The sequence below is a fragment of the Callospermophilus lateralis genome, chromosome 18 (genome assembly GCF_048772815.1).
Source record: "Callospermophilus lateralis isolate mCalLat2 chromosome 18, mCalLat2.hap1, whole genome shotgun sequence".
NCBI lineage: Eukaryota > Metazoa > Chordata > Mammalia > Rodentia > Sciuridae > Callospermophilus > Callospermophilus lateralis.
This window is the reverse complement of record NC_135322.1, coordinates 41,431,500-41,458,113: the sequence shown is the minus strand read 5'-3', so window position 1 is coordinate 41,458,113 and position 26,614 is coordinate 41,431,500. Positions and strand designations below refer to the sequence as shown.

Here is a 26,614-nt window from a genome sequence, read left to right as displayed (position 1 = left end):
GGAATACTGAGGCAGAGGTGGACGGGAAGGAGGGCTAGGAAGGGACCCAAGTGTCGTGTTCTGACTAAAATAAACGAATGCACAAAAATATTGAAACAAAACAAAACTCTGGAAGTTTGTTGGCCAAGGCCCCTTTTCAAAGCGTATTTTGGGCCCTTTAGTAACTTTCCTCAATCGCAAAGTAAAGGGGGAGTTGGGCGCCTCTGGCGGGCGGGGTGGCACAGGGTTAGGAGTCCCGTGTCCCCATTCGCCGGCTGCTTGGATGTGGACAAATTATTTAGTCTTTCTGGGCCTTCATGTTTTCAACTGGAATGTGGGGCAAGGAGTTGGGGTGAAGATTAGGTGAGGGTTCTGGCTCCTGCTCAGCACACATTAATTTCCAAACTGAAGCCAGGCACTTCTTGGCCACTATTATGTGCAAGTGAAATGCCCACTGAGGCTCTGGCCCCGGGGGTGGGGGGCAACCTTCCCTCGGATCTTAATGTGCTAGATTTAAATGTATTCCATGAGTGGTCTGAGATCAGTCCGTGTGGGTGCTGGAGGCCAGAGCTAGGGACCCGGGATCGAAGGTTCCCTGAAGACTCTGCAAAGGGACCTAGGACTGCCCTGACACAGGGCCCTGGCCAGGCAGGGCAGCGAGGTCAAGAGGTGAGTGGGGCGGAGATCTCACCTCTCTGCAGACCAGGAAATAAGAGCTTCCCTTACCTGAGGGCGGTTTTCCCTAAAGTGGGCCCTTGGGGCTCCGTAGCCAGCTTGCCTCCCTGAAATTGGAGGCAGGGCGAGAGCTTTGGAAATGGCCTGTTAGAACTGATGGCCAGTGAAGAAAAAGCAATGGTGGATGTTACCTGGCAGAGCTTCCTTCGAGGAAGGAAGTTCGAGTTTGGCAAATTCATTGATTTTCTTTAACTTCTCTGTAGGGATCCCTCATATAGGAAATGGGTTTCTAAATTCTCCACTTTGAAATTTGCTTTGGGGAAATGTACAGTGGTTTTCAGAAATGGACATCAGGGTTGCCCCTGTTTAAATGAATGCATTGTAATCTTTCCCCGTGTTTATTTGCATTCAGCCAGTTTTTCATTTTTAATAAAAGTGGGTTTATGGGACCACTGAATAAGAAAGGAGCCCAGAAGGTGAGCAGCATCTGTAGAGGCCTGCAGCTGGACAAGTCTAGAGGTTGTTTTCTCTTATGGGGATACCTCTTGAAAGCGGCTTCCCCTGTGACCAGGGGTTCTCAATGATTAGTTCTGGCTCCTACAGGTACCTTAGGCAAGGCGACTAAGTTTCTGTCCTGTCTAGCCAGAACCTAAGATCTTAAGAGGACACAAGGAACTGAGAAGCATGAGCAGCCGCCCTTGGTCAGCCAGCTTTAAATACCACAGCTTGCCAACACTGTTTCATCCCTATCCTGACCCCCCACCCCCAACTTTTTTTTTTCTTCTTGGTCTTTTGAATCAAAGCCTGTTTACTGTGTTTCATAGCATAGTTTCATTTTGAGACCCTGATGTGGTGTCAGGGGTTGTATAGAAAGCTCTGGACTGAAAGCCAGGTCATGAGGTTCCTACCCCAGCCCGAATTTGCTGGATGATCTGGAACATGTTATTCCCCTCTGAGGATTTGTCTCCTCATCATAAGAGCTGACCCAGCTAGTAGGAGAGGTCTGGTTCAGTGAAAGAAAGTTGCCCAGGCCCAGGACCCTTTCCCCCCACAGCTAGCTGCAAGGGCCCCCCTCAAGGCAGCGCACCAGGCTCACCTCAAAGGTGAGGCTGCCACTGAGGGAAAACCGGAATAAACCCTCTTGCATTTATCACCCATTTTAGCTGTCCTGTAGCTCAGCAGTATACTCACATTCACTTTGAGATAGGTAGATAACACTTCTGATATATGAGTCATGTGGTAAAGTTGGTTTTCAGCAATTTTGAGGTAGTTCAAATCAGCTAAAATCATTAACCCTTCACTTGGGCCCGGTCAGGTGTCCGATGGGTGCCCTTTTGACATCAGAGAGCTACAAATACCATCTGCAGAGCATGCTAATGCTGCCATTTTCTGAAGAGTCACAGGACTCTTAGACTATGCCTGAGCAGAACTCAGATGACTTCACTTTTTCCTACTCTGATCACCCTTCCCCACGCCTCAGACCACCCTGCCTCTTTACCCCATGCATCCCTAAACCCTGTCCTGGGGAGGCAGATTTGAGACTTGGGACTCCTGCCTCTTCTCATTTGGCTGCCTGATGAATAAACTCTTTCTCTTTTGCAAAATTCACCATTTCAGTGCTTGGCACAATTGAGGCAGGCAAAACAGGTCCGGTTGGGTTGCAAGGCAGTTCCTGGGACTCCTGGTGCCAAGACAAGGAATAAACAAGCAAGCCGAGGTAATTGCTCTTTCCCTTGGAAACAAAGCTGGGGTGGTCTGGAGAGGCGATGGAGAGGGCTGGGAGTGCCAGGTGGAAACCGGCCAATCAGGCCATGAGATGACCATTTCCCTGCCCTGTGGGAAACGTCTGAGGACGCTGGGGGCAGATGTGTTGATTTGGTTCTCTCCCTGGTGTGATAAAATCCTCATCAAGAGCATTTCTTCCTTGCAAGCCAGCAGCTTGGGACCTCAGCCTGTTCCAATCTTTCCTTCTTTCTCAAGAGTTCTCTCTCTGGTTTCTGGAGTACATCTCCTCTTATGGAAGAGCCTCAGCTGCTTCTGCACTGTCAGCGGGAGTAGAGCACTTTGCTCTGCTCTGGAGGCACATCTGATGTCTGGGTATCCGCCAAGCCCCTGCTGCCTGGCCTCCTCACGCCCAGCCTGGCCTGCCCACCCCTTCCCCCCCAGCGCAACTTCTGCTTCCTTCCTCAATCGCCACCATCCATTCTCCATTGAAGAGCTGCTTATTGATCTTGGCCCATTCCTCAAAGTGGCTGCTCTCTAATTCCATCCTCTGCCGGACACTACAGGAGTTACATCCTCCCCAGGGAAGCAGCCAGTTTTGGGAAGTATGAAGTTGGGGCTAGGGATTCCTCTCCACGCACCTTGCCTGCTTTCCCCATTCTGAACACCGGGGTCAGACTTTGACTGATTTATCTCAGTGTCCAATTCAGGCCCAGCACAGAGCAGGTGTCAGTAATGTGGGTTGTGCAGCCAGAGTTGCCACGTTGTTTGCAAGACAGAAAACATGACTGGCCCCCTCTCTCTACCTGTGTGATCTCAAATGCAAGAAGAGGGAAGTGACTGACCAGTCAGGCAGGAGTCAGACCAGTGTGGTGGTTTCAGGGGAATAGGTACGCACGTGGCTTCCTGGGTGAGGATAGGGCGGTTTTGCCAGGGCACAGTGGCAGCCAGAGCAATGGGCCCCTCCCCCTGCACCTTTCCCTCAGAGCTGAGCAGGAGGCCTGTGGTGTGCAGTGCTACACCTGGGCCCTGCCAGAACAGGAGTTGAGTTAGGGCTGGGTCAGGCCATTACCGCTGATTTTTCATGCCCCCAGGCAAGTCACTTAACAAGTTCTCCCATAAAGCAACAATCATTCCTACCCTGGTTACTGTTCAGGGGGTTATGGAAAAGAGTACATGAGAAGGTCCTAGGACGCAGTAAATGTTACAGCAGTGTAAAGTCTAAACATCTGTGCTTCTGCCCTTGAGGAACGGGGAAGGCGATCCCTTGCCACACGCCCAGCCCTGGCTACATGTGCTCTGGCAGCCTCCCGTGTGCGGGCCTGGCAAGGCTGGGCGACCCCACCCTCATTTTACTGAAACCTTATTAGTGCCCCTTTAGCCCACCTTAGAAGTCATAAGAGACTCACAAGAGACCCTCTAAATTGTGAAGCACACCTGGGGAGGCAGGGACAGAGGAGAGTCACCTCTCACTCACCTTCTTGCAGTCCAAAACAAGACAGAAAAATTTTTAAAAATGCAATTTTTATTTGTTGAACATAATTTGAAACTATAACAAAAACATTTCTTCATCTATTACCAGAAACCCAGATAATAACTGGAGAGGGCTGGCCCTTCACCTTGGTGAGGGATTGAAAAAATAAAGGTCCTGTGCATCCCTGGTCCTCCCTCCGGGTTCCCTACAGAATGCCCAGGCACTGACAGGGGGAATTGGGAAAGTTGGTGGGGAAGCCAGAGGTCACAGAGTGCTGGAGGCCGGGCTTTCAGCCATGGCTAGGCCAAAATGAAACATCTGCTCAAGTCTCCCAGGCACCTGGCTGGGGGCGAGTGGGAGGAAAGAATGGAGAAAACTGATGCTGAACCACAAATTACCACCCTGTACCTTGGCCCCGAAATGGTCTCTGTTGGCACAGGAGGGGCTGGGATTAACAGAAAATAAATAAAAGTGACATACTTCAAGGAAGGAGGGTGACAGACTCTCGGAAGAACCCTATGTCCTTGCTTGACAGGGATAAGGCAGTGCATGATGATTTAAAAAAACCTGGTATGAGGCCAAGGGCATCAAAATACTAAACACAGAAGGGGGAGTGGCAGAGAGGGGGCTGTTCATTAGGGGGACTATGATGGGGATTCTGGCTGAGTGTGGGTGGGCTCTCCTGGCAGCCCTCATTTTTCTTTTCTGCATAGCCACAGTGCAAGAATTAGGAAACCCAGGCTGCCCTCTACTGGTGACTCCTGGGAATGACCACAATACAGCTGCATCCAACCTGAAACCCCAAAGGACTGGGAGAAGAGCCTCCAGGACAATCCAGGATGGCAACACCACTCAGTCCAGAGGCATGAGTGGGCCTCTTAGAGGGAGGCTGGGAGTGTTCCCATGGACTATTCCTCTTCACGGCCTGGCCTGCAGAGGGGCCTGGACAAGTAAGGCTTCTGTGCTCACTTCAAAGGCATGGAGAAGAACTTGTTCCCAGACTTGCAGCGCACCTGCTCGGTGAGCACGCGGAGCAGCATCTCAGAATCCTCAAACTCATCCAAGATTTCCTTCAGCCAGCAGCGGGACAGCACAGTCACATTAAGGGAAATCCCAGACCCAGAGGGCATGGCAAACAAAAGCAGCCTCGTGAATTCCTTCAGAGGGTAGACAATGCTGAGGGGGAAGCAGCCATGCAGCCCCCGGCTCTGCAGGAGCTGTCTGGTCTAATCACCCCTGCAACTTTGTGCCGTCCATCTACCACCCCAACTTATAGATGAGGACACAAAGCTCAAAGCTCTGGGTTTCAGAAACCAGGGGGACCAGGACTGGGACCCAGGTCTGCTAGAGTCAAAAGTCCGAGCTCTCTCTTGCTCCCAGCAGGACCAAGGCAGAGCAGGGAGGCTACTCCATGATGGTCTGTGGCCTGCACAGAGTCTGCCTGCCTCACAAAGTGTTTTTAAAAATCGATATCATTTTCCAATATTTGAAAACTGGGAGATACACATAAAAATCTGCATTTCTGGCTTCTCTTGAAAAACAGAAATGCCAGCTAAGCAGCATAAGCCGCATTCCCACATGGCCTGCCTCCCCACTGCCTCTGCCAGGGGCAGAGCATCAGCTGCCGGTCACTGCTGCCCATGTACTGTTGGTTCTCCCCCAGGGGCACTAATGGGAGGGTAAAACATCTCACCTACTATCAAATTGTGCTAGGTTCTGGGGGCTGGGTGTTCCTTACACCTGGCACCCTCCACTCACTCCCAGTACAGGCCAAGCCCAAGCCTTGCAGGGAAAACCAGCAGCCTCCTCACAGCCTCCTGCAACACACATCCCTAGGGATCTTGTTAAAATGCATTTCTGCTTTCCTAGGCAAGGGGTGGGATCAAAGCAATAGTATTACTAATAAGCTTCCAGGTACTGCTGGTGCTGCTGGTCTAGGGACCACACTTTGAGTTGCAAGGTAACGTTTGAGGGGTTTTTTTGTTTTTTTTTTTCCATTTCACTGGCTTCCCAGGCATACAGGTTTGAATGCTTAGTCCTTCCCCTCCCCAGTGTCCACCTTGTCCTTCCAGAGTTCAGCACTCTCTGCTCCTGCCCTGGGAATTTACCTGTAGTTCCTGCAGGCACTGTCCTTCTAGCTGGGGACGAGCATCACCCACACACCAGGCCAGACTGATGTGGAATGAAGGGTCCTGTAGAGGAAAAGAGGGATGCAGGCTATCACCTGGATGCCACAGCAGGTCTGGGACAGAGCTGTCAGAATATTCTTGCTGGATCCCTGGCCTGAGAGATCTGACCCTTAGCGTTGATCCCAAGGACAGCAGAAAGATAAAATAGCCTGCAGTTGGTCTTATCCCCTTCCCCAAATTCACATATTGAAGACCTAACCCCACCATTCTGATGGCAATTGGAGAGGGGCCTATGGGAGTAATTAGGGCTAGATATGATCACGAGGAAGGGACTCTCATGATGGGGTGAGTGCCCTTGGCAGGAGAGATTCTGGGGATCTTGTGTACTCCCACTTCTATCCTCCAGGAGGGGAGGGCACAGTGGGAGGAACTGGTCTATAAGCCAGAGTCCTTACCACAACCAACCAGGCCAGCACCTGGATCTTGGATAACTAGCCTCTAGAAAGTGAGGAAACAAATTTCTGTTGTTTTAGACACCCAGTTTATGGTATTTTATTATGGCAGCTTGAGCTAACTAAGACAATCTGTTCTGAGAGGCTTTCCTTTAAATATCATACAGAGAGTCATTAAATCTGGGGTTACGGAAGAGAAACCAGGATCTGCCTCTGTTTTCCGATCTAGAACATCCTAACAGATGCCATACTTTTCAGATGAAATGAACAAAATTCAAAAATTTTAAAGAAATAATACTTATTTCCATTCAAGTTCATTGTTAAATATTTCAGCATGGTTTTAAAAAAATATATCAAATAAAATCAATGGGCCCTTTAAAGCCTTGACATTCCACCTGGACTCTTCAGTACCCCCGGAGAGCTCGTGGCAGGTGTAGTAAAGTATGCAAAGCTACAACTCTTCCCAGAGGGTCAATTTTGCTAAAAATTGTGGGAGACAACTACTTCTTAAGAAATATAAAACAAACATGGAGACATTATGCAGTAGGAGACATACTGGACCATATTTAAAATATGGAGTTTTAAAAAACATTAGTCTTTGGATGGGCCGCATCTAGCTGCACCTCAGATCCCTCACCTCCCAGTGGCATGTGTCCTCTGTGGGCTGGCATCTGGGACACTCCACACAGCAAAGTCTGGAGGGCTCTTTAATTTGCCTCTGATGAAGGCTTCTTTAAGGATGGTTTTATTCCAGTTAGAGACGGGCCAGTGGAGAAGCAGCAGCCCGTTGAAGAGACAATAAGTATCTCCATTCATTATCTCCAACCCTGTTCATTACCGGATAGAAAGTGGTGAGGTCGAATTCCTCCATGACTCTGTCAACCTCTGAAACCAGGTCCAGGCACTCGGCATGCCCTGAAGTGACCTCAAGCCCAACAAAGGTCCTAGGGAGAGGCAGATGCAAAGGAAACATGGGCATGAGATGCAGCCTCTGAGGGCACAGACCACCCAAGGAGGAGCGGGACGCACCAGGCAGGAAGCCTGGCCATAGGCTCACTCTACCTCCCTCCTGAGCTTCCAGGGCTGCTCCATAAGCCTCTCCTTCCTCCTCCTCCGTCTCTAAGCCTTCTTTCCCCAGGTTCAACCCACATGGTTCCTGCTGCTACTGCTCTGCACTCTGCCCCCTGGGTCCACCTCTTCCCACAGTGCTCAGGCCGCTCTCCCATACAGAACCATGTAGTATGGTTAAAACCCTTCCTGACCCACAGCTTCAGCCAGCCCCCATCCTGTTCTCAGGAAAACTTCTTAAAAAGGTGTTTGGTCCAGCTTTCCTGCCCCCTACTTCCTTGCCTCCTGTCTCCAAACCTTTGGCAAGAGTGCCTGCCAGTTGCTGATTGCTGATGACCTCCTTGTCACTAAAGCCAAGGATACTCCTCTGTCCTCACTTGTTCAGCGGTATGTGACGCTGCCAATTCCTCCCTCCTGGAAACTCAGTAGCTTAATAAATTTTAGAGCACAGAATGAAGGAAGGAGTAAGCCCTTTCAGAGGTGCTGAGAGAGGGTGGCTCAGTGAGTGGAGGGGACATTGGGGCTCGCTCTGAAACCTTGGTAATGATAATTTCTTCTTATATTCATTTAATGCTTTTAAAATCCACTGGCCTCTTTTGAGCCTCACAACTGCCCAGCAATGGATGAATCAAGGGGAGGTGTGTGATGATGTCACTGTGGGGATGCTGGTGTAGCACACAAAAGTCAGACAGCAGAATGTGTGAGATAAAGGTTAAAACTAGGGATGCAGACGGGCAGGAGCAGGTTTTTTTTTTTTTTTTTTTCATGTCACTGGCTTTCTTCCCTATACCGACAAGGGCCCCATCTGCTCCACCTCTGGGACCCCTCCCAATGTTCCCCCAGTTATTTTTCTTTCATTTTTGTATCACTGAGGATTGAACCTGGGGCCTCATAGTTCAGGCAAGCGATCTATCACAGAGCTACATCCCAGCCCTTTTTACTTTTTGAGACAGGGTCTCACTAACTTGCCCAGGCTGGCTTTGAACTTTGATCCTCCTGAATGTCTGGCATTATAGGCATATGCCACCATGCCTGGCCTCCCAGTTCTTTTTCTTAATGAAAATTCAGATTTGGGAACAGCTTCCCTATAATCTGGCAGACTTGGTTAAAAATTTAACAAAAAGCACTCCACCAAAGACTCTTCTTCTGGTAGTGACTTGGGATCAGGGGGACACACCTGGTCTTCTCTTGATTGGTATAAATCTTTACACGGTTGGCAGTAAAGAAGAATCTGAAATTTAGAAGAAAAAAGATCATATTTCAGGAAGAATAAGAAAAAACAAAAAGAAAAATAGTTTGATAAATAGCACTTGAGAAATAGAACTTTATACTTAATATTGTCACCTCATTATATAAATGGTAAACTGAACCCTAATTAGAGCTAGCAAGACCTTAACATCACCCTGTACAAGTATATGTAGTATCATTTAGATGCTAGCAAAAAATTTTTATTTTGATAAGAGCAGTTCATTCCAAACAATTTGAGACTATCTCAACTTTACTGATGGGAACTGAGAGAAAGTCTTAATCACCAGTGGGTGATAACAAATCATATGAGGGCCAAATTGTGCCTTGCAGGTTAAAACAAGGACAACACTGATTTAGTCTAAGCAATAACAAGAACACTTCCCATGTGCAAGGGCTGAGCTTCGGGTTTGGGGCTTATCAGCTCATGGGATCCTCACATGAACCTTTGAGGCAGGCACTATAATTATGCCCATTTTATAGACAGGGAAACTGAAGCTTTCGAGGCAGAATTTGAACCTCAGTCTGCCTGATGAAGCCCGTGCTCTCTCCTATGAGGCTCTAGGAATAGTGGGTCTCCAATGGTGTGAAAGGAGGCAGAAACAGGCCCCCATTGACCCCTCAGATGAGTGACATGGGGACCAGTCAGGTTCAGTCAGTTAGGTGCTGGCTGTGTCCTAAAGACACTGGTGATCGCAAAGGGACAGACTGGCTTCTTGCCCCTCGTGGACCAACTTGGCAAGTCCCATCATAGGAAAAGATAATTTCACAGCCTCCAGGCCAAAGGATTCATCCCTGTGGAAGGAATAGACATATCTGTGGCTGGACAGAGCCTCACAACCTGTCCACGTGCATGAAGTCAGCCAGCCAGCGCCCGCCTTCCCGCTCAGTATCCCTTTTGGGGAAAATGTAAGGGATGACAGAACCACTAGTTCTTTGGAAAGCACAGATTTTGGAAAGAGTTCTGGAAGGTGTCAGATAAGTGTTCTGCCATCAACACTGGATGTTGTGTCCAGCCACTGCCCCTTCAGCTGCAGGCACTGACCTAGGCCTGGCCTGTCAGAGCAGAGACTGCCCTCAGTGGCAGCAACAGAATCCGGGGTGCACTGCTTGTTCTCAGTCATCTTGGACTCAACCTGACAATCAAGCTCAAAGAGGCCATGGCTGGCTGGGCCCCACTCAGGACACAGAGCAAGAAACACTGAGCCACGGGGCACATCAAATGCATCTCCTCAGAGGGAACCAATCCAGCAATCCAGGGGCAGTTCTCTGGAGCTGTTTCCCAAGTAAACAAGGGAAAAAGCCACCTATGTACTCCTTGGGTACCCCTCGGGTACTCTAGAAATAACTCTTGGGTGAAGTTTCCAGAGTCTTAATTGGCACCTGCCTATCAAAGAACAAGTGGGTTCAAGGAGGCCCAGAACTGTGACTTCCCACCAGGGGCCTCATTTCCTTTGTCTTGCACCCTGGGCAACTCTGCTGTTCCCAGACCTAGAACTTATTGACAAGCTGCCCTTGGTCAGGGAACAGTGTTCTAGCAGAGAAAGCTTCTTAAGTAGAAGGAGAAAGGGCTTTTTAACTCTTCACTCACAAAAGGGAGAGCATGAACACCAAGCCAAACCAGTCCAAGTCTTTTGTGATTTTTGCTGAAGTTATTTGAAAAGTGGGCTTTTGGGGGCAGGAGAGTGGCTCAGTGGCAAAGGGCTCGCCTAGCATGTCTGAAGCCCTCAGTTCTGTTCCTGACAAAAATAAAAATAAAAACAAAAACAAAAAAGTAAAGAAGAGCGCTATGGGTTGGGTTTGTGGCTCAGAGGTAGAGCGCTTGCCTAGCATGCGTGAGGCACTGGGTTCGATCCTCAGCACCACATAAAATAAATAAAGATATTGTATCCACTTATAACTAAAATATTTAAAAAAAAAAAAAAAAAGAGGGCTATCTTCCTAGGCAGGTCAGCCTGGAGATGCTAGTGTCCCTCAGGTGCACAGAGCTGAGACAGTAAGAGCCAGGTGCCATCTAACATCTTCTGGTGACCTCCACTCCCTCATCATGAAGCTAGCGCTTCCTCTGAACTTTGTAGCTATACCAGCTTATAAATCCCCCTTTGTGTTAAGCCACTTTGGGTTGAGTTTCTGGTATCTGTGACCAAAACAGTCCTGATAGTATACGTAAAGTTCAGTAAATTTGATATGGCAATAAAAAAGGAGGTGGGCTAGGCTTGGAGAACAGATGAGCTTCAGTCCTGATCCTCTAGATGACTGACTGGCTTGGAGTAAATCTTCCCCTCTAGCCCTCAGAAAGGGTTCAACTAGTTAGGTCGAACCTATTAGTCGGGCAAAGCCCTTCACTAGAATTTCTGGGCCTAGGGCTTCTTGAGCTGTGGGTATGGGCCTTGGCTAGGAGACTTCTATTTCTTTTTCTCTCAGTGCTGGAGTTCCCACTCAGGGCCTTGTGCAAGCTACGCAAGCACTGTACCACTGGGCTACACCCCCAGCCCAGAGACTTCTATTTCTACCTGTCTCACACATCTACACAGTGGGTGTCTGTGGAACACCTCATTTGAAAAAAAGCTCTGAGATAAAAGCAGAGTCACAAAACCACCATGGCTTCTTAGGCTCTTTCCAGTCCCAGCCTTCAGTGGACCCACTGAACTCTAAGAGAGGTGTCCTCCAGGCTCCGCTCCCTCCTGAATGTCCAAGCACTCAGCAAGCATCTATTAATGGCATGATTAACCAGAGCACCTGGAGAAGGCTGTGGGTTATTCAGAGAGAAGCTATAGTCCTGCTGGGGGGAAACCTGGGCTCCAGAAGGGAAGAGGGACATGGGAATGAATGGAGGTGAGGAGTAATGAGCTCTAGGATGTAAATAATGCCAAGACTGACGATTCCGAGGACTGAGGGGTTCATGTTCATGGGGTACATGCCATCTGGTAGAAAGAGCAGGAGGGTCCTTTTTTACATTTTTTTTTTTTTGTACTGGGAATTGAACCCAGGGGCACTTTACCACTGACTATATCCCCACCCTGTTTTATTTCTTGAGACAGGGTCTGGCTAAGCTGCTTAGGGCCCTGCTAAATTGCCAAGACTGGCCTTGAACTTGTGATCCTCCTGGCTCAGCCTTCCAAATCATTGGTATTATAGGCATGTGCCACCATGCCTGGCAAGAGCAGGGTTCTGATCTGCTCAAGTCTAGCAGGAAAAGCATTTCTGTAGGAGAATGGCATGAACTAGTTAAGGGGGAAAATGTTGTAAGCGCGTAGACAAAACCAGAAGTAGGGTTCAGTTCTGGCTTTTTACCAAGTGCCATGCTGAGGGGCAGGCAGAATTTCATTCACCATAAGCACCTCTGAGGCAGACATCTTCCCATGCCCTGTATGCAGATATGAGAAATTAAGAAATCTATATTGGTCACTGCTTCAGTTCTTGACACAGAGCTCCTAAACCCATATAAGTTCCTAAACAGTAAGGGTGCTGAGACCATCTTTCATTCTATTATTTAGTGTTTGACAGGTTCCTTACACAGCATTCCTAAATCCTTTGGAACTTTCGGCAACTCTTGCTGGACTCCTATAAGAGGGACAGTCACCTGGAAAGAGCAAACCATGATTAGAAGCCTGGACTTTCAGCCCTATACCCCCATCCTTTGCGGAGGGGAGAGGAGCTAGAGTTAATAATGCCTTCATACTGAAACCTCCAGAAGAAACCGTAACGCACAGGTTTGAAGAATTCCTTCTGGTGAAGAATGCATGGTGCGCTGGGAAGGTGACACACTCCCTAACTTCACGGAGACAAGCTCCTGAGCCTGGCACCATTTCAGACCTCACCCTATGTGTGTCTTCATCTGCCTGTTCATTTGGATCCCCTAAAATATCCTTTAAAGGATCCAAATTGATAATCTATTAAATGAACTGTTTTGAGTTCTGTGAGCTGTTTTAGCTAATGATCAAGCCTGAGGAGGGAGTCACAGAAACCTCTGAATTATAGCAAAATCAAAAAAGAGTTGTGGGTAACATGGGGATCCAACATGAGAAGCTAGCATCTGAAGTGGGGGGCAGTCTCGTGGGACTGAGCCCCTAACCTGTGATTGTGCACTAACTTTGGGTCATTACCATCAAAACTGAACTAAAATTTCAGGATATCATGTGGCTACAGTTGTGTTAGAAATGTTGAGTGAGAGTGTAGAGAAAGAGAGTGAGGATTTTCCTATATGGTATGTAAGAAACTAGAAGTATAAAGAATTTATAATGTGCCCAAGGTCACACAGGATGAGATGTACCTCAGGTGGCCCTAGGAGATGTTTCAATGTTCCTGTGTTCTATTCCTTTTGCTGGGATAATGAAACCCATACTTCCAAGCTGTAGTAGCTCAGGAAAGGGGGAGAAGCCTTGGAGGGAACAGCCAGAGGCCCAGGGAAGCGCTCACCTCTGGAAGGAGGCCATGCGGTCTTTCAGAGCCTGCACGAAAGGGAGGATCCAGTGGTGACGCAGAACCACACTCTGAGACAGGCTGAGGTGGAAGGCCTCCATCCTCACCAGCCGGGGCACGTAAGTCTGGGCGTGGGGTAGCAACAGATCAAGCAGCTCCAGGAACTCCTCCCTGGCTTCATCTGGAAGGAAGAGTGGAGCGGGTGGGCTGTTGTCTTAGCCAAGGAGTCAAGGCTGAGTGAAAAAGCCCAGAAGGCAGACAGAAGCCCATGTTACTCTGGGTTTGAGTCTGTATCTATAAAGCTTAATAAAAATTTAACATGCATTTCAGGTTAAAGAAGTAACATGTGCTCACTGAAAAGAATTCAGGTAAACAAGATACACACAGGGAGGAGACTTCGGGTTTATAGTCCAGCATTAAAAAGCATGGAAGTTGCCGGGTGTAGTGCTGTACTCCTGTAATCTCAGCGGCTAGGGAGTCTGAGGCAGGAGGATTGTGAGTTCAAAGCCAGCCTCTATAACTTAGTGATGACCTAAGAAACTCAGCGAGACCCTGTGTCTAAATAAAATACAAAAAAGGGCTCAGGAGGTGCCTCAGTGGTTAAGTGTCCCTGAGTTCAATCCTCAGTACCGGGAAAAAAAAAGTTTGGAAGTTGTCACTTCATGCTAACAACAAGTAAAATGTTCAGCAAACTAAGAAAACAACAGCTCTTCTTAGATCTATAAGAGAAGTGAGTGACACACAGCTGAATACAGAGGCTCACCAATTATTGGACCAGACATACATGAGCTGAAACCTGTGTGAGAACAAGAGCTAGCGCAGGGAGGCCTAAATTGTAATAGGAAAATTGCTGGAGACTCAGGGTATACAAATCTAAAAGTTAAAAACTCTAAGAGGATATGGGTTGTGGGACATACACATATGCACACTGCTTTCTGAGGGTTAGGATCTGGAACTCTACCAGGTTCTAATAGAATAATGGAGAAAAATCATCTTGTGCTTCTGGCCCTTCTGGCACAAGGGGATAGAAAGAAACCATTTAGAAATTCTGTTTTTCTTAAAAGGTCTGCCCTTAGGTTTAAAAGAGCCTGACCTGCAGGTGTTTTAATAGGAGCCCTACTGACCTGGGGGAAGGGAAATAACTTCAAACTGGCTCTCGCCTTGCTGTCCACAGTCCAGAGGCACAGGCTCACTTAAATGACTGGGACCTGATCACAGGGCTGTAGAATGCTTCCCCTTCATGCCTCACCATGTTACCAAAGGCCTGTTAACCATGTCCCTGTTATGCAATACATCATATCCATCTATGAAGAAAAAATGATAAAACATAACAAAAGGCAAAAAATACAGTTTAAAGAGGTATCAGAACCCCTTAACAAATTTAAAAGACTAGAAATCATACATTGTCTGACTTTGGGCCACAATGGAATTAAACTAGAAACTGATAACAGAAAGACAACTGGAAAATTCCCAGATACTTAGAGACTAAACAACTCACTTTTAAATAATACCTGTGTAAAAGAAGAAATCTCAGGAGAAATTTGCAGATTTTTTTTTTTTGAGACAGAGTCTCTCTAAGTTGCTGAGGCTAGCCTCGAACATGCAATCTTCTTGCCTAGGTCTACCACCAGTTGCTGGGATTATAGGCAGGTACCACCTACAAGTATTTTTAAGTAAATGAAAATGAAAACAACTCATCAAAACTTGTAGGATGCAGCAAAAGAGGTGCTTGGAAGAATACTTATATCACTAAAAGCACATATTAGAAGATCTAAAATCGATCCTCTAAGCTTCCTCTTTAAGAATCTAGAAAAAGGGGCTGGGGATGTGGCTCAGTGTGAGGCACTGGGTTCGATTCTCAGCACCAATAAAAATTTAAAAAAATAAAGAAATATTGTGTCCATCTAAAAATAAAAAATAAAAAAAAAATCTAGAAAAGAGCAAATTCTATTCCAAGTAAGCAGAAGAAAAGAAATAATACAAATCAGCAGAAATTGATGAAATTAAAAACAGGAAATTGAGGGCTGGGGATGTGGCTCAAGCGGTAGCGCGCTCGCCTGGCATGTGTGTGGCCCGGGTTCAATCCTCAGCACCACATACAAAGATGTTGTATCTGCTGAAAAAACTAAAAAATAAATATTAAAAATTCTCTCTCTCTCTCTTAAAACAAACAAACAAACAAATAAACAAAACCAGGAAATTGATAGAACTGGTAGGTATAGTTTGAATATGGGTCTCCCAAAGGTTTATATTGCTATATTGTTTATTAGTTATTAGAATTGATAAGAGACTTCATTATGACCTAGGGTTGAGGCTTAATGGTACAGTGCTTGTCTCGCTTGTTTGAGGCACTTGGTTCAATTCTCAGCACCATATAAAAATATAATAAACAAAATAAAGATATTTAAAAAAAGGTAGACTACATTAAACTTAAGAACTTCAGGTTTGTAAAAGATATTAAGAGAATGAAAAGCTACAGACTAGGAGAAAATACATTTGCAAAAGATATGTCTGATTAAAAATACAGAAAAATATAGAAGAAACTCTTAAAATGAAACGTAAGAAGATAAACAATTTGATTATAAGGTAGGACAGAAATCTGATTTGCACCTCACCAAAGAAGCTATACAGATGGCAAAAAGCACCTGAAAAGATGTCCCACATCATATGTCACCAAGGAAATGCAACAATACACCTGTTAAAATGGCTAAACTCCTGAATACTGACAATACCAAATGCTAACAAGGACATAGAGTACCAGGAACTCTGATTCATTACTGTTGGGAATATAAAATGGCACAACCACTGCCGAGGACAGTTTGGTGGTTTCTTACACAACTAAACATAACCGTTACCACACAATTCAGCAACTGCCCTCCTTGGTGTTTACCCAAAGAAGTTGAAAACTTACGTCTACATGAAAGCCTATACACAGATGTCTATATTTTATTCATAACTGCCAAAACTTGGCCGCAATCACAAGTATCCATCTTTAGTAGGTGAATGGATAAATAAATTATGGTACATCCAGACAATGGAATGTTATTTAGTACTAAAAAAAAAAAAAAAAAAAAGTGAACTGTCAAGCCATGACATACATGGAGGAACCCTCAATATGTATTACTAGGTGAAAGAAGCCAATCTGAAAAGGCTACCTACTGAATGATTCTGACTCCATGGCATTCTGGAAAGGGTAAAACTATGGAGATGGTTAAAAGATCAGTGGTTCACAGAAGTGAGGAAGCAGGGAGGGATGGATAAGAGGAGGAGAGGATTCCTAGGGCAGTGAATTATATGATTCCATAATGGTAGCACAAGTCTCCCCACAGAAGGGACAACACCAAGAGTGAACCCTAATACAAACTTTGAAGTCTGGGTGATGGTGATGTACCAATGTAGGCTCATCAACTGTGACAAGTACACCATTCTTGGTGGGGGATGTTGTTGATAATGGGAGAAGGCTACACAAAATAATAAGAGCCACCACCTACTTGTGTATTGTACTAGGAACCTGACAGAAATTATCTAAGTTCATCTTCCAAAGATAGGTATTACTATTATCTCCTTTTTGCAGGCGAGAAAACTGAGATCTGAGAAGTCCAAAGGACACCCAGAGCAGTAGATAGTGGATGAAGTCTAACTCTGAGCATTTTTTTTTTGCCTGCTATCCACTTATCAGGGCTGGGGTGGCACAGACAGGGTTCTGGTTTCTTCCTCTTAGTTGTAGCTAAATACATCAAGAGGCACCTATTGGTCTCAACTGTTTGCCTGTCATACATGACTCACATGGTAGGTAGACATGGGTGGCCCAATTGCCTCGCTCATGGGGAAAGGTGCGCACACGTCCCCCATGTTTTGCACTGTCATCCTCAGGCCTCTCCTCTGAGCTGGGGAACATGTTCAGTACACTGTCGGGCACTGGAAACCTCTGACTAGGATCAGGACTCTGGCCACTGCAGAAGAAAAAAGAAAACAAGCACATTTATCTTTTTAGCATTCTCTGCTTTTATACACACAACAAAAGCTGTAACCCCTTATAAATATGATCCTGAGTGTGGTTTTCTGGGCAAGTACATGGGGTAGCTTCTAGAAAGTCACAAAGCTTTCTCCCAAGTATTTGCACTGGAGTCTCTCAACAAGTCTGGGAAGCAGACCTTAGAATGAAGCATGGTCCCCATGAGAAACACTCGGGCAGGCAGCAAGGTGTGGTTTAGGTATTACATCCTTGGTTGGACAGGCCTGAGATGGAGCAGCATTTTCTAGCTCTGTGATCTTGGGCAAGTGATGTATCCTTTCTGAGATACATGTTTCCTCATGCGTTAACTGTATTTCTACCTGACAAAACTACCAGGCCATCAACAGTGATACTGCTTATAAAGCACTCAGCAAAGATAGTTACTTAAGAACCTAGGGCCCACAAAAAAAAAAAAAAAAAAAAAAAAAAATAGACTTTCATGGCTTTTGTCCACTTAAGTTCCCAGTCTTCAGTTTGGCTCAGACTAGGTGCTCAATGAGTATTTGTTGGTTGAATTAAAAGGCTCTACATATGCTGTGTTTGAGGGAAGGCAGTGGTTCTGGAGATCCTAGGGCACTTTACCATAAAGCTGCCTTCCCAGCCATCCCCTCTTAATTTTATTTTTAGTCAGAGTCTAAGTTGCAGGAGGCCAGCCTCGATATTGTGATCTTTTTGCCTCAGCCTCCCCGGGTCTCTGACATGTGCCATCGCACCTGGGTCTCCATAAGCTTAAGCAACTATTATCACTGCAATTGTGTTCAAATGAGGAAACAGACCCGGGACGGTGTGCTACCTTCCAGAATACAGAACCTGTCAGCGCCCCAGGTTGGACCCGAGCTGGCGTCCTGCCTCCCAACCTTGCTGGAGCCTGGTGGGGGCACTCTGGGGCTGTGTCCAGGGGTGCCCTTTGGATCCTCCTTTCCCGCTTTTCCTTCCCCGGGAACCGCCTCCCCTCCCCAGTCGACAGACGCTCGGGTCTGGCGGGGTTCTCAAGCAAATCCGCGCCTCGGCGAAAGAGACTTCCTCGATCCTCACCGACGACAGCCCCCAGCCCCGGGCCTGGTCCGCCCCTCGGTCGCGGCCTCGATCTCAGCCTCAGCCTCGTCCTCATCTTCGGAGCCGCTGCTGCTGTAGCCCACCAGGGGTCCAGCGCTCATGGGGCCTTGTGCTACACCTTCACGGGTCAGGGCGGCGGGCAACCTCAGCCCGCACCCCGTGTTCCGCTGAGCCGGAAGTGCTCCCGGGGGGGGGCGGGGCGAGGGTATCACCGCCTCGGGGCGGGGCCGGGCGGGGCCAGAAGGGGCGGGACCCGCGGGACACTAGCGAGGACGGTGTCCGCGATCTGCACGCTGTCCGCATGCTTTTTGCCCGCTGGCTGCGCGTGGAGGGCTACCGGGCCTCCCGGAGCCTCCCCGCTCCATCCTTGGTGTGCCCGTTTCACAGGTCCCGGGGCCCCCTCCTCAAACCGGTTCAAAGTCCGAGCCCCGGGGCCGCTGCTCTCAGAGCTAAGCCGAGCGGTTTAGACGCGCATCGGTTCCGGAAGATGAGAGGGTCCAGGCGGGCTCTCGCTGTCAGGTGCAGGAGTCGGGCGGGGGGCGGAACCGGCAGTCGTCTCCCCTGAGGCCGGGTTGGGTGGGCGCGAACTGAGCGCCCTCCCTTGGTCAGCCGAAGCGCGCCGGCCCGGCCTCGGTAGGCACAGTCTGGCGCACCCGGCGTGTCCGACCCGGCCAGGCCGCGGGGTCCCCGGCAGGGGGCGGCCTCGCTCCGCGCCGCCCGCTCCTCCCGCAGCCGCCGCCGCCGCCGCCCCGGCTACCGCTCCTCCCCCAGCCCCGCCTCCTTGGCCCCCGCGCCGCCCGCTCGTCCGCCTGTCTCAGCAAGGCCATCGGTCCGTCCGCCCGCCCTCCCGGCGCTCCTCCGCCCCGGCCCCGCTAGCCCTGGACGCGCGCGTCGCTTCCTCCGTTCCGGTCGCCGCAAGTCGGTTCCCCGCCCCCGGGCCGGCCGCCACCTCTACGCTAGGCCGGGGATTGGCAGCGCGCGTAGGCCGCGCCGCCGCTGATGGAGCTGGAATAAAGGGGCGACCGAGAGAGCAGCTGGTCGCCGCTTGCCCCGCGCCTGGCCCCGCGCGCGGCCTGGAGCAGGTGAGCGGCGGGGCGCCCGGGGCTGCGTCTGGGGGCCACTCCCGCTGCCGCCGCACCCGTTCCCCAGTCGGCCCGGCCGCCCCCCCCCCGCCCGCCCCTCCGACCCGACCCGGCGGCCTCCTGAGTTCCTGGGCGGCCCAGGCCCGGCCTCCAAGCACAGCCGCTTCCCGGGCCGGGCCTGCGTCCCTGGGGCCTTCCTGGGGCCCAGGCACCCGCTCTCGGGGGGCAGGGGCTCGGCCCTCCAGGCGAGGGCTGACAGGAGGCAGCCCAGCTGGGCCGGCGGGTAGGGCCGGGTGGGAGGTGATCGGCTTTCATTCCTTTTCCAAGGGAGGAGGAAGAACTGGGGTGGGGCGCAGGTGGGGGCCTCCCTTTGCCTCCCCTTCACTCCCCTCATCTCTCCTTCCTTTTGTGGAGTGATTAGGTAGGTTTCCTGGCTGCACCTTCCGGGAGGAGGATCAGGGTGGGCAGTGGGATTGCGCCCCAGGGGCCCCCGGGCTCTGGCAGCCATTTATGCCAGAAAAAGAAACAACCACAACACAGTTGGATTGATGCAGCCAGACCTTGAATGTGCTCAGAGCAGCCCACCTTTCTCCTCTGCCTGCTTAGATTACCAAGTGGTATCTGCTTGTTCATGCAACCTGCTGCCTCCACCACAAGCAGCAGCCCCTTTCCTTCCTCCCTTCCCAGAAGATGCTGAGGATGACAGCTTTTAGCTTCACTCTTATATTTCTTTGACAGAACAGTTAGAAGTCAGGCTGGCCTATGAGGACATACTTTACCCTTCCTCCTCTCAGGAGAAAACTTACAAACTTTTCAACTTCAGAGGCGGATGAGCTGGAAACCTGAAAGTGGGTTGCCTGTGACTCTAAAATTTCCTCCCGCTCTCTGGCATTATCATATGCTGCCACAAAGTGGTGAGTTAGAGATTTGCCTAGGCTGGGTGGGCTTTACCTTGCATTGATTACCCAGAATATTATAGCCCTGGAGCAAGGTAACAGGTTGTCTCCAGAAGGGAGATGGAGAGAGATGCTCTGTTGTTACATGGCTGAGACAGACCAGTGCAGTTTCTCACATTTTTCTGCAGGTATTGACAGCCAGCCAGAGAGATTCAGAGGATTTAGAACTTTTTTTTTTTTTTTTTTGGTTTTGGTTTTGGTTTTCTGAAAGATGGCTAAAGTAAAGACATTCTGCTGTGTGGACAATGAGACTGGGTGGCTCTGGGAACCTAGCTCCTATCATCTGTGGGTTAGGTCTCTGCCAGACCATCCATCCTATTATGTGGCAAGAGGATAGGTATGTAGCCAGAGTGGAGGGCTTGGAGGACAGGTGAGGAGGGGTGTGAGCCAGTGCCACACTGGAGAGGGTTTTTGAGGTGGTCCTTGGTTCAATGTAGTTTTTCTAATGCTGTCTGCCAGAGGCTTTTTGCCACTGGGCTCTCAAACCTGGGAGGTGTGGCCTTTTTAGGTCAATAGGACTGCTCTTTTGAGCAGTGGGGTCCTGGGTCCAGACTCAGGGTAGCAATGGGAATGGGCTGGCAGGCCTTAGGGAGGCCTCTGTATTGTGAACAGATCACCCCAGCCTCTCACCTGGGAGACACCTGACTGAGGAGAGTTGGCAGGAAGCTGAGGGACCTCATGTCGGCTAGGATGCCCTGGTTCAGGCATGGGTAGAGTAGAGGCAGCTGCCATCCCCTTTGCCTAGAGGAGCTGAGCCTCCCGCAGACTACTTTGGTGGCAAGTGAAGGGAACTTCTCCCAGTCCTGAGTGTCTCTCTTCCCAGATGTGGTTTATGTCCAGGGGCAAGTGCAGGCGGAACAGGGAGAGGGTGGGGAAGGGCTGCTTGTTTCTGCTCAAGCTCATGGTTTTTCTCTTCCCCACAGAACTGCTCACTGTGGAAGGCAGAGTTTCCCTGGCAGTGTTGGGACCCTGCCCTGAAGCACCCCCTGCCTTGTAGACACAGCCTTGTATTCTGTCTCCTCACTTGATGACTAGGGCCGTCTGACCAGTCCTCCTCCGTGCCTTGTCTGAGGTCCCTGTCCATCCTTGAGATTGGGCAACTTCTCTCTCTGAGTTGGGTCACCTTAAGCGGGAAACTGAAGCCATTAATCTCCAAACCCTGTTTCATCTTCCCAAGCATGTCGGAAAGCTGGCAGCAGCCGCCTCAGACACAGCCGCAGCAGCCCCAGCCACCCCAACCTCAGCACCATGCTGAGCCCCCACCGGCCCTGGCAGAGCATGCGCTGCCCCCTGGTACTGCTGAGAACCCCCTGGGCTGTGCGGTCTATGGTATCCTCCTGCAGCCAGACACGGGCCTGCAGCCTCCACAACATGCACCCCTGCAGGCAGCCGGGGAGCCAGGACCCAAATGCGGTGTGTGTGGTCACGACCTGGCACACCTGACTAGCCCTCATGAACACCAGTGCCTGGCGGGCCACGACCGCTCATTCCAGTGCACGCAGTGTCTCAAGATCTTCCACCAGGCCACTGACCTGCTGGAGCACCAGTGTGTGCAGGCCGAGCAGAAGCCTTTCGTCTGCGGAGTATGCAAGATGGGCTTTTCCCTGCTCACCTCGCTGGCGCAGCACCACAGCGCGCACAGTGGCCTCGTGAAATGTTCTATCTGTGAGAAAACCTATAAGCCAGCCGAGGCCGCAGAGCCTGCCACTGCCTCTGCCCCATCACTTCCGCCAGCTGCCCCGCCTCCTACTGTCGCCCCTGCAGAACAGGCTGATAAGCCCTATAGCTGTCCCATCTGCCAGAAGCCCTTCAAGCACCTGTCGGAGCTCTCCAGGCATGAGCGGATCCACACAGGTGAGAAGCCGTACAAGTGCACGCTGTGTGACAAGAGTTTTAGCCAATCGTCCCACCTGGTGCACCACAAGCGCACGCACAGCTCCGAGCGGCCCTACAAGTGCGCGGTCTGCGAGAAGACCTTCAAGCACCGCTCTCACCTGGTGCGCCACATGTACGCGCACTCCGGCGAGCACCACCTGTTCCGCTGTAATGTGTGCGAGCTGCACTTCAAGGAGTCCTCGGAGCTGCTGCAGCACCCCTGCACTCCAAGTGGCGAGCGGCCCTTCCGCTGCGGCGAGTGCCAGAAGGCCTTCAAGCGGCCTTCAGACTTGAGGCAGCACGAGCGCACGCACAGTGCGGAGCGTCCCTTCAAGTGCGATCTGTGCCCCATGGGCTTCAAGCAGCAGTATGCGCTGATGCGGCACCGCCGAACGCATAAGACGGAGGAGCCCTTCAAGTGCGGGCTGTGCGAGAAGGGCTTCGGGCAGCCCAGCCATCTGCTCTACCACCAGCACGTGCACACCCTCGAGACTCTCTTCAAGTGCCCCATGTGCCAGAAGGGCTTCGACCAGTCGGCAGAGCTGCTACGGCACAAGTGCCTGCCCGGCGCAGCCGAGCGGCCCTTCAAGTGCCCTGTGTGCAACAAAGCCTACAAGAGGGCGTCGGCCCTGCAGAAGCACCAGCTGGCGCACTGCACCGCAGCCGAGAAGCCCCTGCGCTGCACCCTGTGTGAGCGCCGCTTCTTCTCCTCCTCCGAGTTTGTGCAGCACCGCTGCGATCCAGCCCGAGAGAAGCCGCTGAAGTGCCCAGACTGTGAGAAGCGCTTCAAATACGCGTCAGACCTGCAGCGGCACCGGCGGGTGCACACGGGCGAGAAGCCCTACAAGTGCCCCAACTGCGACAAGGCCTTCAAGCAGCGCGAGCATCTTAACAAGCACCAGGGTGTCCACGCCCGAGAGCAGCAGTTCAAGTGCGTGTGGTGTGGCGAGCGTTTCCTGGACGTGGCCCTGCTGCAGGAGCACAGTGCACAGCACAGTGCCGCTGCTGCAGCTGCCGAGGGCGCCTACCAGGTGGCCGCCTGCCTACCCTGAGGCCAGGCGATGGCTCCTAGGGCCCAGCCCAGCCTCGCCTCCTTATAGCTGCAGCCCACCAACCCCCCTCCCAGCTCCATCTTCTTAGGCTCCAGGAGTGAGGACAAACAGTACTGGGCCAGTGGAGGGTGAGTGTACTCAGCACTCCTGTCACCAGCCTGGCCCTGGGGAGCCAGATCGCTGTGGCCAGTCCTGACTCCATAAACCTCTTTCCCATTGCAGGGTTTGCTTTCTGAGGGCAGTAGTTTCCCTCATCTCTGAGGGACTGAAATTCCACTGGCAGTCACATGCTCTTTCTCTGTCCCAGGGATGGGGGTCTACCAACCCAATCTTTCCTAATCTTTTAGGCCACAAGATGGGTTCGGAAGGAGTATGGCCATGGTAGGTCCTGGACCCCAGAGGTGGGCTGGGTATAAGGCATCCCCTCAAGTTGCTGTTTGTGACCTAGTTCTGGGGATCAGGATAGACTGCGCCTCAGCCTTCTGCCTGCCCCAGACTGGGGTGATGTGTCTCTCGGGTTTCTGACAGTCAAGTTGTAAAGGATAGGGGTCTTTGGGAAGCTCTACCTGGAAAGTAATGGGCATGGCTAGGAAGGGGGAGAGGAGGATTGGCCCATCGAGGGCTAGTCCTGTGGTTTTGAAAGCCCCCTCCCACCTTGCAGTGTGGTTCCTGTTGGTGGTGGGGAGTGTATCCTTAGCCAGATGGAACTGCTGATGGGGGAGAGGAATGTAGGGCGAAGGGGATTGTAGGAGGAAGTAGGGTGAGGTTCATGATCCCCTAGCAGATGGAAACAAGTATCCTCTTCTCAAATTGTGAGAACCAAAATGTTCCAGGCTCAGGGGCATACCCGCAGTGTGCTTGCCCCAGTCCTGCCTCAGGGCCAAGACCAGGTCTGGGTATCCAGGAGGGATGACCTCTGACTCCACAGTGCCCTCCTAGTCCATGGGAGTGCCATCCCTCCATTGTTTTGGCTGCTGGCCTGAACCTAGGGATTTTATATTGTCAAAATGCCCTGGATAATATCCAGCTACTTAGAAAACTGCAGTATTCTCCTGTGGGTCCTCCTAGAGTACCCCTAGGTCTCTGGCTGCCCTCAGGGCTCTTGGAGCAGAAAGTGCCCAGGGCATAGGGAGCAGGAGGAACCAGTGGGTTTGGGAACCCAGCAGGCAGTGTGCCTGGCAGGAGGATGGGGTCAGCCAGGTTGCTGGTGGCCAGGGCCTGCTAAGGGGCCCAGAGACCCTTTGTTACCAAAATAACCATTTTGAACCCAGCTTTGCCCCCTGCCCTCTTCCAGCCCCACCTCTCTCTGGTGTGGGTCTTGAAAGAAGACTGAACAGTGCACACACCAAGGGCCCAGAGGTGCAGGAAGACACCACCTTGCCTCTCTCTTACCTTCTGAAGTCTGAATAGCCACATCTGCCTCCTCTGTCTGACTGGGTTCCCTCCTGTGCCTGCAGAGAGGGGCTGGTCCTTCCCCTCGGTGCTGGCTCTCAGTCACAATGCCTCAAAAGACCAGAACCCAGGCTTACAACAGTCCCAACCGCTATTTTTTTTCTTTTCATTTTGCTTTCTAAAAGCAGTTTGTTATACTATTCATAACATTGTATAGTTTAATTTCATGTCATTTTCAATCTTATATATAAATGTGAAAATCTGGATTTTTAAAAAGGATGACTCCATTTTAGGTAGCCACTTTTGATGTTAATATATAGTGAACCCAATGTATGCTTTAGAAGTAAAGACATCGACTGTCACAGACCAAAGCTCTGTTTGTTCTGGTCATTTTTCCACAGGGAAATGATGGGACATGGAGAGACAGAGAAAGGCATGCGGGCCAGTGTCAGGTTGGGATCTGGGACTCAGGGCTGGGTTTGAATCCTGAACTTTGAATGTTCTGACTGTGTGGCTGTGGCCTTGGGCAAGTCACTTAACCTCTTTGAAGTTACCTAGTCTATTAAAAAAAAAAAAAAAAAAAAAAAAAAGGAGGTTAACCTTTGCCTTGTTTGACTGTTGTGAAAAAGAAATGGAGTCTCCGTGAGGCCCAGGTAGGTAAGCTGCCAAGGTCCTGACAGTATCAGCTGCAGGACACCTGAGTCCCTGGGGAATGGACCTTTCCCCTTTGACCTTGGATTAAAACTATAGCCCTGGAGGAGGGAGCTGGGCCATGAGGGATCAGCGCAGCTCATGGAAGGCCAGAAGCTGGGGTCTGGGCCTGGTAAGCAAGAGAGCTTGTCCAGCCCCTCCCTGGAGCAGCAGACCCTGCCAGCCAGGTCCACCTCAGAGGGCCTGACCCCCTGCACAGCCATTCACCCTGTACCATTATGCTCCCTCCGCATGCCCAGCCCAGCAGCCCTCTACCTCAGGGTCTGCACACCTTTCCCTGTACTCTACCTCCTCCCCCCCCCCTCCCCACCAATGGCCCAGCTGCAGCTCAGGCTTTTTCCATTTCTTAGAGGCAAAGATGGGGCTGGGCAGAGGTGGGGAGAAAGCTAGCAAGGGTACCCTGCCCTGGGTAGAGGGTAAGTGTAGAAGTTAAAAGGAGAAGGAGCTACCTATATTTCAAAGGATTAAAAGTCTAGAAGCTTAATAGGAAGCTTAGTGAAAGGCTGGGGCCTTGGATGTGACCCGGATCCTCTGTTCTTATTCCATGTAGACCGGGGCACACCCCACCCTTAAGAAGCTGTGGGATTCCTTCTTGCTTCCTCTATCTCTCAGCAAGGGGATGACCACTGCCCTTTGCAACTGTACCAGGCTCAAGTCCCAGCTTACTTTCTAGCTGTGTGACCTTAAGCAAAACCTGTCTACCTGGGGAGCAGGATGGGCCTGAATATTCCCTTTATGCAGGCTGATGGGTTATTCAAAGCCACACAATGATGCAAGTGGCCTGGAATTGGGGGTGCTGTCACATGAACCTGGTTCCTGCACACTGGTGAATGACAGATACCGAGGCCCTGAACAACTGAAGCTTCTAGCTCTGGTCACTGGTGCCTGGGACTCTGGCTTCAGCTGGCCAGGAAGCTGGGAACAATGGCCAGGACTGGTCCTGCTGCCCTGTCTGGCCAAAGGAGCAGGACAGCTCTTCACCAGCAGGCCCAGGGGGGCCAGCCTCTCAGCCCGCTCAGCTGTCTGAGGGATTGCAGTTAGTAGGCTCCACCTTCCCATTTGTGCAGAGGCAGCACCTCCATAGATGGCCTGCGCCTCTGGGCACTGACATACAGGTTATCTCTTGGTCTCCATTCCCATCCCACTGCCCCTCTGTCTTCCTCCAGAGCAGGCCTCAGGTGAGACCATGGGCTGCTCAGGCCACAGAAATTCGCCCAAGGCCTCCCGATCAGACTCTGGTGACAAGCTCCTCATTCAACCCTTAAGCAAGTGGTTTCTTTGTTCCTTGAAGGTCACGCCTCCAGGAAGA

The 26,614-nt window shown here is 50.5% G+C and overlaps 2 protein-coding genes across 3 annotated transcripts; one reads left to right on the top strand and one right to left on the bottom strand.

The window, feature by feature from the left end:
• Nucleotides 1-3,879: 3,879 nt before the first annotated feature.
• On the bottom strand, nt 3,880-18,400 carry Usb1 (U6 snRNA biogenesis phosphodiesterase 1). Its single transcript, XM_076837891.2, has 7 exons — nt 18,217-18,400; nt 16,953-17,119; nt 13,164-13,347; nt 8,677-8,730; nt 7,270-7,375; nt 5,959-6,042; nt 3,880-4,920 (listed from the first exon to the last, which is right to left on the bottom strand). The coding sequence occupies exons 1-7, from the start codon at nt 18,336-18,338 to the stop codon at nt 4,816-4,818; spliced, it is 822 nt and encodes a 273-aa protein (XP_076694006.1). The 5' UTR covers nt 18,339-18,400; the 3' UTR covers nt 3,880-4,815.
• A 512-nt stretch (nt 18,401-18,912) lies between these two features.
• On the top strand, nt 18,913-24,994 carry Znf319 (zinc finger protein 319). Of its 2 annotated transcripts, none has more exons than XM_076838038.2 (2): nt 18,913-19,319; nt 21,199-24,994. In XM_076838038.2, the coding sequence occupies exon 2, from the start codon at nt 21,454-21,456 to the stop codon at nt 23,200-23,202; it is 1,749 nt and encodes a 582-aa protein (XP_076694153.1). In that variant the 5' UTR covers nt 18,913-19,319; nt 21,199-21,453; the 3' UTR covers nt 23,203-24,994. The 2 variants fall into 2 exon arrangements, with proteins under 2 accessions (XP_076694153.1, XP_076694154.1); XM_076838039.2 differs by lacking the exon at nt 18,913-19,319 and adding an exon at nt 19,683-20,233.
• The last annotated feature ends 1,620 nt before the right edge of the window (nt 24,995-26,614 follow it).